At 31.6% G+C, this 10,390-nt stretch overlaps 1 protein-coding gene across 1 annotated transcript; it reads left to right on the top strand.

The window, feature by feature from the left end:
* The first annotated feature begins 4,923 nt into the window (after positions 1-4,923).
* Ppv (Protein phosphatase V) lies at positions 4,924-9,237 on the top strand. Its single transcript, XM_083099436.1, has 7 exons — positions 4,924-5,091; positions 5,244-5,339; positions 5,563-5,770; positions 5,856-5,935; positions 6,017-6,122; positions 6,268-6,429; positions 6,543-9,237. Exons 1-7 carry the CDS (start codon positions 5,023-5,025, stop codon positions 6,731-6,733), a joined length of 912 nt encoding a protein of 303 aa, XP_082955562.1. The 5' UTR covers positions 4,924-5,022; the 3' UTR covers positions 6,734-9,237.
* Positions 9,238-10,390: the final 1,153 nt, after the last annotated feature.

Genomic DNA, 10,390 nt, shown 5'->3' with positions numbered 1-10,390 from the left:
CCAATAAAAAGAGGAGCGATCTTAAAAGTGGGAAGCAACTTCAACTTGTCTTATTTCTTCTATTTCGGAACTCGCGAAATCGATTTACAATGAAGAGTTAAGTGATTCATTAAACATCAGAAGTCCCACTATAAGAAGGAACGAATTCCCGATCTTCCTGATGGCTCCCGATAACAGTGATTTCGGCAGCGAATTAACGACTGTTACCCTTATTATCATTTTTAATATATGAGATTAAAATTCGCGTGAAAAAAAAACATGTTCTTCTATTTTAAGAAATATCTTTTTTTATTAAAAAATGACTGGATATAATGATTTTTTCATACATGTTACAATCGAGTATATTTAGGAAAAATGAAATACATGCGCTTTTATCGTTGCTCGGTTAAATGTGTGAATAATAATAATTTTAGGGTACCAAATGTGCTCGAGACAAATCAAATCTGATAACAGCGAGATTTAAAAAAAAATTCAATTTGAATATTTAGCAACATCAAATGAAAAAGTATCAAGGAATTAATTTTTCTGTTGCATTTAACAGTTAACACTTAGCAATAAAACGATAATTTATTTTATTGTGATTTTTATACGAATAATTATTTCTTTAACGATACTTAAAGATTAAGTGTATTTTATTCGATATTTTATCATTCAACTTTTTAACAATCTAAATACAATTCAAATTATTATTAATTCTTGTCACACACTTCTATTTTTAAATCAATATGTCAAAAATTAAATTCAAATATAATCAATTAATATTCTTATAGATCTATTCTTTATAAAACTCAAAATAATTTATTTTGTAAAACTAATTATTACGCGTAATCAATTTTTTTATCTTTTAAGAGAGATTTATCTCTGATATTAATACTTTAAATGTAAAACTAGCAAAAAAATGTTTCTTTATTATAAATTTTTGAAAAATATAATTATATAAAGAGAGTATGTTAATTTTCATATATGAAATATTTAAATAATTATATTATTTTAAAAATATTTTATAAGATATTAAAATATTTATATATAAAAATATTAATTAATAACAAAAATATTATAAATGCTTTATTATAGATACTTTAAATGTGTTAAAATAAAACCTGGAATATTTTATGCATGCATTATATTACGTGATTTTTAGAGCGAATTATATATACCATTGAGAAAATGAAAAAATAATAAGCAATATGTCTATTTTCAAATTAATATATATTGTTGCGTCCGCGGAACGATATGTATCGAACGCGCGCGACACAATTGATCGGCACACGCTCGCACTCGCGCACTCGAAAATAATAATACGGTTCTTTGAAACACAAGAACCACGAAACATAGAACCACGAGAAACATACAAAAACTCAGATAATTCGTAAAACGAAACACAGATTTTAACGCGCGACCGTTCAGCTTGACAGCTGGGCTCAGACTCAGCTGACCGTCGTTGATGTTAAACAACCTCTTAACAACGCGCGCGGAGACGATCTTCTTCCATCGACGTACTTCCCGACAGAATAACGGATGGCGTATACATCCGCAGGAACGAGACGCGGGGACGCAACAATATAAATAATAAATAATTTTTATAAATTACTCACCGCATATCTCTCTGGCTGCTTCAGGCTCTCTCACTGTTCTCTGGCTGTCCGATACTTTTCCAGATATCCTTCTCCTTTCTTCATCCTTTGCTTGCACCTTCACAGCACTCATGTTCACTCGCGAACAAACAATTAATTATATTTAGTCATATGTAGAAACGATTGCGAGACACTTTGCACGGCACTCCCGATCACGGAATAATTACGAGAGACGCACTTTAATATATTGTATAAGGGATAGAAAAGTACGATTCGCTCGACGTTTTTATGAAATCAAATTAAATACTAATTCATTACAAATGTTGTTTTCATTATTGATATATATATGCAATACATGTATATTAATACGAATTATAGGATCGAAAGTTTAATAAAATTGAAAGTCATGATACAATAATTGTTTAATTAATAATTAATTTAAGAATATACGACGTATTTCGCACTACGATCTTTACTGCTCGAGTGTTGCCGTGTGAATGATACCAAGACCGTATGACTAGCGCGCTATTGTTTACATCGTCAAGGCCGAACACCGTGTTATTGTCCGTTCGTCATATCGAAATATATTGTATTATATTATATTATATTTTATATTATAATATAATATAATATAAATATGTTAAAGTACGTAAAATATTTTGATGACGAACAGACAATAATACCGAACTTGGCGTAAACAATACATATATTTTATATTATATTATATTATATCATATTATATTATATTATATTATATTTTACGTATTTTGATACAGCAAATAATTTGTCGATATTGATCGCGATCGCGTCTAGAAAAGGATTTAACGGAGCGCCTTGTACTACTACTTTACTCTTTGAGTGTCGTCGCGCGAATAATAATAGAGCTGAGAAAATTAGTCCGAAAGACCGTGTTATTATTATTTTTTTATCGAAACATTTTTCAAGATTATGGCATATAAACATTAGCGCGCTATTGTTTACGCCACCAAGGTCGGTGTTATTATCTTGTTCGTCATCGAAATATTTTACGTACTTTAACATACACACACACACACATATATGTATATTGTATATATATATACATATACATATGGAATATATTAAAGTATATAGAAGTACTTTAGATTATATAGATTTTTTAATTATATGATTATTTATTAAAAGATTGTATGATGTATCATGGAGCCTTACATTATATTAATTGTTTAGATCCACGATTCAATTATTTTACTGTGCATCCTTATAATCCGAATTATATTTCAATGATTGAAAAATAAAACAATAAAACGTCGCAGACATATTATATTCGACTCTATAAATATCTATAAATATTAAAGAAATAATTTCTGCTCGTAAAAATCGATTTCATATCGAAATAATAATTTATTATTTTAGATTTCTGTTACTATATATATATATATATATATATATATATATATATATATATATGATTCTTGTTATAATTGATTAAATGAATAAATTACGAAATATGCGATTCGAGAATTTTCGTCGCGGTATGTATATATATATTAATTATGTGTTATTTATAAAAGTTAATTAATCATATTGTTATATAATAAATAATTTTCCGATGTTAATCGCGATCGTATCTAGAAAAGAAATTTAACGGCGTATCACTATATTACTCGTTAGAAAATATTAGACAATAACATATAAAATTATATAAATCGTTTCACAATCGACATGCAGATATTACAATGCTATCTGTATCTCATTTATATAATTTCATATGTTATTGTCTAATATTTTCTCTAATGTGTTATATTAATTATTTTGTTTTAATTTTTAATCACGGTAATGAATGATTGCGATTCGATAAAGATTTATAGTTGCGATACAGTTTCATCTCGTGAATTAATTTTTAATTAATTAATTTATATTAATATTTAAAGCAAATTATGTTTCGATACTAATCGTAATCGTGCTTAGAAACAAAATTACAATACAATACGAAACGTTTCTCACCACTACCTTATTACTCGAGAGTCACTGTGCGAATGATGACAAAGCCGAAACATAGCGCGCTGCTGTTTATATTTTATATTGCCAAAGTCGAACACCGTGTTATCAATAATTCGTTGCCAAAATATTTTATATATTATAAAATGTACATTAACGCGGAATATTAAATTAATGAAGTATTTTAATTTATTGATTAAAATTGATTATTTATTAAACAATTTATCCTTTCATTATGCTAATTATTTGCATCTATAATTCGATTGATTTACTTCGTGTTCTCTCACAATCCAAATTACATTTAGATTATCAAGTAGAACGATAAAGTGTAACACGGATGAAGTATATTTGTGACTCTAAATATTATAATAATAATTATTTTGTCCGTAAAAATCGCAACGATCGAAGTAATTATTTAATATTTTGGATTTCTATCATTTAATCGATTTTCGATTAAATTGTATATTGTTTAATAACAAGGATTGAGAAAATTAAAACATTGGTCGAAATATAGTTAATTCTAATATTAAAGCTTTAACATAGCGCGCTACTGTTTATTTTTTGTATTGTCAAAGTCGAACACCGTGTTATCGATAATTCGTTGCCGAAATATTTTATATATTATAAAATATACGCTAACGCGGAATATTAAATTATAGAAGTATTTTCATTAATTGATTAAAATTGATTATTTATTAAATAACTTATCACGGAACCTTTCATTATGCTAATTATTTGAATTTATTCGATTATTTTATTTTCAAAGTCAAATTCTATAATATTTAGTTTTGCATTTTAGAAGACTGACTTAGAGCGAGCTAAATAAATAAATAAATAAATAAATAAAAAATAAATAAATGATGTTGAGAAGAAAAAGAACACACATAAATAAATAATAGCGTGGAAAGAGAGAACATACTAATATTTTTATAATATAATAAATAGCATACTAATATTTTTATAATATAATAAATTATTATTAATTAAATTATTTATATTTTTATTTATATTATTTATATTATCAGAGAGACATATATGTTACCCTCTGACAACATTCGTGAACATTGGCTTTGTAGTTCATGTTCACGTTTTTAATGTCCACAGAGGGAGTATCGCTTGCAGGGATCACCCAAAAGCGGGCCATGACATCTCTCAGGGCTCGTTTCCGTAACGCGGAAAACATGTTATTACAATGGGATGTTTTGATTGGCTCACGCTGGTTGACGCGACGCTTGACGCGCTCAGTGGAAACTCAGCCTTAGTCTTCTCTCTGCCTCTCTAGAACAGACCTTCAAGCGCATTTTCATGTGGAGGCGAGCTTCGATGCGTATCCGCTCGATTTTTTTAACCGTTGAGCGCCTCCACCATCTCTGTGTACGAGTTCCTGTAGCGTTGGGCGCGTACAGACGACGTATGTATATAGCTCTATGGGGGCGCGATCAGTATTTTCTTACAGTGCGAATCCAAAATGTCAGACATCGATAAATGGATAGAGATCGCGAAAGAATGCAAATACCTGCCCGAGTATGACCTCAAGGTAAAGCAACACGTGCGCACTGGCCGATACGTTTCCCCGTGCGATTTAATTTTGATCCCGCGATTAGGTTACTCGCCCCTGCCTCGTCCGTGTGTTCGCCCTGTCTCTCCCCAATGTGACGATCATGTCAATTTTTACAATTTTGCCGACAGAAACTCTGTGACATGGTATGTGATCTGTTGCTGGAGGAGTCCAACATCCAGCCTGTGTCCACCCCGGTGACGGTTTGCGGCGATATCCACGGCCAGGTAAGTGGATGTGCAGCCTAACCTAAGCTAGGAGTATTTATAACAATGTATAGAATTGATTGATTTTTAAGTCCTAAAGGATTCCATGGAATTTCAACGTATTCGTTCTTCTCTTTCGTTTTTCTTGTAATATGTCTCTCGACTTTGGAATTTTTTACAGTGATGTGCATAGTCATGGTTCAATTATACATCTTGGGATGCTCACATGATCGTGTTGTTGCAGTTTTACGATTTAGAGGAACTGTTTCGCAACGGTGGCCCTGTACCAGATACGAATTACATATTCCTGGGTGATTTTGTCGATCGGGGCTACTACAGTTTAGAAACGTTTACTCGGTTGCTTACACTTAAAGCTAAATGGTCCGATAGGATAACGCTACTTCGTGGTAATCACGAATCTAGACAAATCACGCATGTTTATGGATTTTACGGTAAGTAATTTTTTTATCACTTTATACTCAGTTATACTGTTTACGAGAGCTCTAGTTTTATCGTTCTTTTTATCATCTGTTATAGATGAATGCCAAAACAAATATGGTAATGCTAATGCGTGGAAGTACTGTTGTAGGGTATTTGACTTGCTCACAGTTGCTGCCGTAAGTATGAAAGATTTTTCTCAAAATTTTACAATTTCCTATTATATATTTACATTACTTGAATGAAATGTCTTGTTTCAGTTAATCGATGAACAGGTTCTTTGTGTACATGGTGGGTTATCACCAGCGATTAGAACACTAGATCAAATTAGAACGATTGAAAGGAATCAAGAGATTCCACACAAAGGTATATAATGATAACTAAAATATATTATTTATATAAAATATTATTTGACATTTTACCTATCTAAATATTACATAACAGACATATTATTTTCATAAAAAACATCATAAAATGATATTGAATTTTTTATTCAATTACTGCATTATAGGTGCTTTCTGTGATTTGGTCTGGTCTGATCCAGAGGATGTAGAAACATGGACAGTAAGCCCGCGTGGTGCAGGTTGGTTATTTGGCAGTAAAGTGACTTACATGTTTATGGAAGTAAATGATCTTAAACTCATCTGTAGGGCACATCAATTAGTTCAAGAAGGTATGTTATTTTTGTTTATAAATATTACAATGATATTTAATATTTTAATTTTTATCATATTTTCTTTGGACAAAAAATATACATGGATAATATGTACTTTTTATCTTTGGCAGGTTATAGGTACATGTTTAATGACAAACTTGTCACAGTGTGGTCAGCCCCAAATTATTGTTACCGATGTGGTAATGTAGCTAGTATCATGCAGTTCACAACAGTGGATCAGAGAACACCCGTGCTGTTCCAGGCAGTGCCTGATTCCGAGAGAGTAATCCCACCTTTAACGCCCACACCATACTTTTTGTGATCTAACTTAGTGGCTCATTTGTACGAATGCAGGAGAGAAGTGTCTGTGTCTAGACTGTACGGAATCACATGACTATATTGATCAGACCCAGGCTGGTACCATGATGGAACGATAAAATATATCACAGGCCGATTATACATATTACTCTAGAATTTTGATTCCCTTAAAAAAAAAAGAAAAAGAACAAAAAATTATTTGATGCGTTTTACGATTGAAATACGATATTTAGGGACTGAATTGTCATGTGATTGCTCTTGTTCAGGGAATGTTCTTTAGATTTTTTAAGAACTTTATCAGGTTTTACATGTTATAAAGCTAACTTTTATATATATACATAGTATCTGCCATTGCATCAGCCTGATTTTTGTAGTTTGAGAAAAAAGAAACAATATTTTGCACCAGAGCAAATGTGAACATTCTGTGGTCTAGACGCTTTTGCTGTCTACTGTGTACATCCAATAGAGCATTCATATCTCAGAGCAGCATCCTGGACTTTAATGTTCAAAAGACTAAGAGCTTTCAAATAATTTATGAACGCGAATAATACAAATAGTCCAGTGCTGTGTGCAAATGATTAAATAAAAAGAAGAAAAAAAGGAAATATACCACATTTAAACATTCCGGCAAAGTACACTCTCTGAGTACAGTGAATGCTTTGATTGCAATCGTGCGTAGAATTCAGGTTTATTAAAGCGTGAGCATATATAGTACTGTTAAGGTCTTCCTGAACATGTAAATGATCTGTTTCTGATTTAGGTACTGTGTGTGCTGCGTGCAGTTTTTTTCTTCTAGACGCGCAATCAGTGTTCTTAGTAGCAGAATCGTAAATTCGGCTCTTTCGCCGAGGTACAAATAGCGTGTAGCGATAGAGCCAAAGTTTCCTGCCTAGGTAAGGAAATCCGAATCGTTATACATCTAGAAGTTTTTCTTATTACTTTTATGCACCTGACATTTTTTACGTCTAATTTTAAGAAATTCTGAGCTCAATATTACCGTAAAGTATCTCGAGATACGTATTGTTATTTTTTTTCCAAAAAGTATTCACCGTTTGTTCTCGTCGCATTTCTCTCTATCTCTCTCTCTCTATATATATATATATGTACAAAGCAATATTTTCAAATACTATTGTATTCTCCGAAATCTGTACAGTTTCCAATATTGTATGCCAAATCGCTGTCGTACTAAATAATCGTAATTAGCTAATTGTCATAAGTTCATTAATGTAGGGAGCAACTTTAAAAGGAAAAAAAAACCGAAACCCTTGCAATGTGCCTCTAAATTAATAAGCGTTTGTGTAATATAATAATATGATATTGATATGACATAATTAATGGATGCACCGGCCATTGCGTATCATAAGCCTGAATTCTGACCATCGATTTTTGCTAGCTCACGATAATTCCTAATCGATCACAGACCCGACAAATACGGCATTGGCATTGTGGCACTGGCTGTCAAGTTGAGACTACTCTATTTTGAATTTTGTGATATAGATCGAAGGAGGTGTGTGCAATGGTCATGTCGATGTTTATAACGACTCTCCTTGTCAGACCATGTGGTTTTGTGAAGACCCGTTATTTTAAGAAATATAATAAACTTTTGAACAGTGCCTTCAGAACTATAACATGACGGTCTACTAGAAGTATAAATGCTTTCTTACTGACAGATAATCATAGACGAACTAACATAAGGACGAAGAGTCATGCAAATACCAGAGCTTAACGAGAACGTGTACGAAATTTCTTTTTATCATTCCTCTTTTAATGTCCTATTTCGCAAGCTTTCTGCTTATTATATTTGGAGTAAATGTTTTCTTTTTTCGCGAAACTTTTCTACGATGTTTACGTTTTACAAATTTTACTATACCCCTACTTCCCTTTTAGGTCTTATATTTTACATTACGCGCGCAAGATATTATCTATTTGTTTACTACATTTATTGCAACGTACAATTACGCTTTATTTTACACAAATAATACATTACACATCAGATAAAGAGCGTATCCTCGAAAGAACGAAACGAGACACGGAGCTTGCGTTACAAACTCGACTCGCTACATTTGCAGCCTCCGAGTCGTGAAATGGAGTCGCAACGACGGGAACATCCTATATGCGATACGGGTATCATAGAAATCCTGAAAAGTATTAGCCTCTGTATCAATTATCGGGGTGTTCGCGACGTTTCTTCTTCCAAAATGCCTCTGTCTGTGATCGCTTTAATCTTATCGAAGTGTCCAAGCGCTTGCGACGACTCGATCAACGATGACTACCAATCGGCAAACTCGCGAGAGAGAACAAATAAAGACAATTTGCAAAATAAATAAAATAACGAAGACTAATTTAGCTTAATATGCTCCGTGCGGGAGCTTGAACACTGCGCATAATCCTTAAAGATCTCACAGGTAGACATCATTTTAAAACGATTATCATGTACCTTGAAAGTATAGACTTTGTTATGTTAATGTAATGAAGAACGTCTGTAATAAAAATGCGTGAAAAATCGCACTTGATTGTTTATCAATAATATTCCTGATATGTATATGTAAGTAATTGCAATAAAAAAACAAATACAAATCACTATAAATAAAATGAGGAGAAATATGCAGGAGAGTAGGTATGAGATTCATGATTAAACGGCGGACGAGTTTTTTTATTAATCTTTAATCAGTTTATATATATATATTTACTCGTAATAATATTATTTTCATCATATATATATATATAATAATTCTATTTACTTCTTACTATATTTATATATATATATATATATTTATATATAATAATATAGCGTATTTATGTTCATTATGTATAATATATTATCTACATTTATAATCCCTATGAAAGGCATCTCCAAACAGACTTCAGATTTACTTCTCTCTCTTTTTTTCTTCTTTAAATATCTTATTTATTCATAAAAATACAGGGGGGTTCGCACGCGCCATTCGTGAAATTTGGCCTGTTTCGCCTGAAACCGAAAACCTTCGATCAAATTGGTCGAATTACGTCACATGCTTTTTCATTCTAATGAAATAATATTTTTCTTGTCTCTACATGCGCTTCTATCCTCATCCAATAATGATTTTTATCAATCTAATGAGTTGTATTGCTGCTTACGTGTAATTCATATTAGATTCTATGTACGAGAACTTTGTAATAATTTTATAATGGAATTTGAATAGAGCAACAAATGCACAACAGAATGCAATAAATGAGTTTATTGTTGATTACACGCAAAGAATTTTCTGATATATCGAGGAAACTGATAAAATGATAAATGGTAATTTGTCTTTTAAAAAGAAATCGTGTAGAATTTGATTAAAATCTTAAGTCCATCAAATAACACGATTTTAAAATCGTGCATCAAAATCTACACTTTGTCAGTCTTATGATTACTCGTGTACTCCGCGTATTTACCATTAAATCTATGTACAAAATATTGAAAAATACTTGATCTAGAAAATTGTATGAAACTTTTCGTTCACCGAAAGTAGAAAGGGGAAGGGGCGAAATATTATATTACAATTTTTATCATCAAATAATGCATAATAACAGCATAATTGACCTTTATCAATGTGCTCCTTGCTGCGCGATAGAAAAAGGGCTCACGATAAAAAGCACATTAAATGTATCTCGGCAGCAATAATCGCGCCATATCGAG

Source organism: Camponotus vicinus, unplaced genomic scaffold (assembly GCF_025532165.1).
Source record: "Camponotus vicinus isolate PSW18456_S1 unplaced genomic scaffold, iyCamVici1.0 SCAF_5, whole genome shotgun sequence".
NCBI lineage: Eukaryota > Metazoa > Arthropoda > Insecta > Hymenoptera > Formicidae > Camponotus > Camponotus vicinus.
The sequence above is the reverse complement of the archived record's forward strand: the minus strand, read 5'-3'. Positions and strand labels throughout refer to the sequence as shown.

Excerpts from the sequence above, each read along its gene's own strand:
- Ppv (XM_083099436.1), top strand. The coding sequence starts at position 5,023 with ATGTCAGACATCGATAAATGGATAGAGATCGCGAAAGAATGCAAATAC. Across the intron at positions 5,340-5,562 it reads GCGGCGATATCCACGGCCAG|TTTTACGATTTAGAGGAACT; the intron begins GTAAGTGGATGT and ends GTGTTGTTGCAG. Across the intron at positions 5,936-6,016 it reads ACTTGCTCACAGTTGCTGCC|TTAATCGATGAACAGGTTCT; the intron begins GTAAGTATGAAA and ends GTCTTGTTTCAG.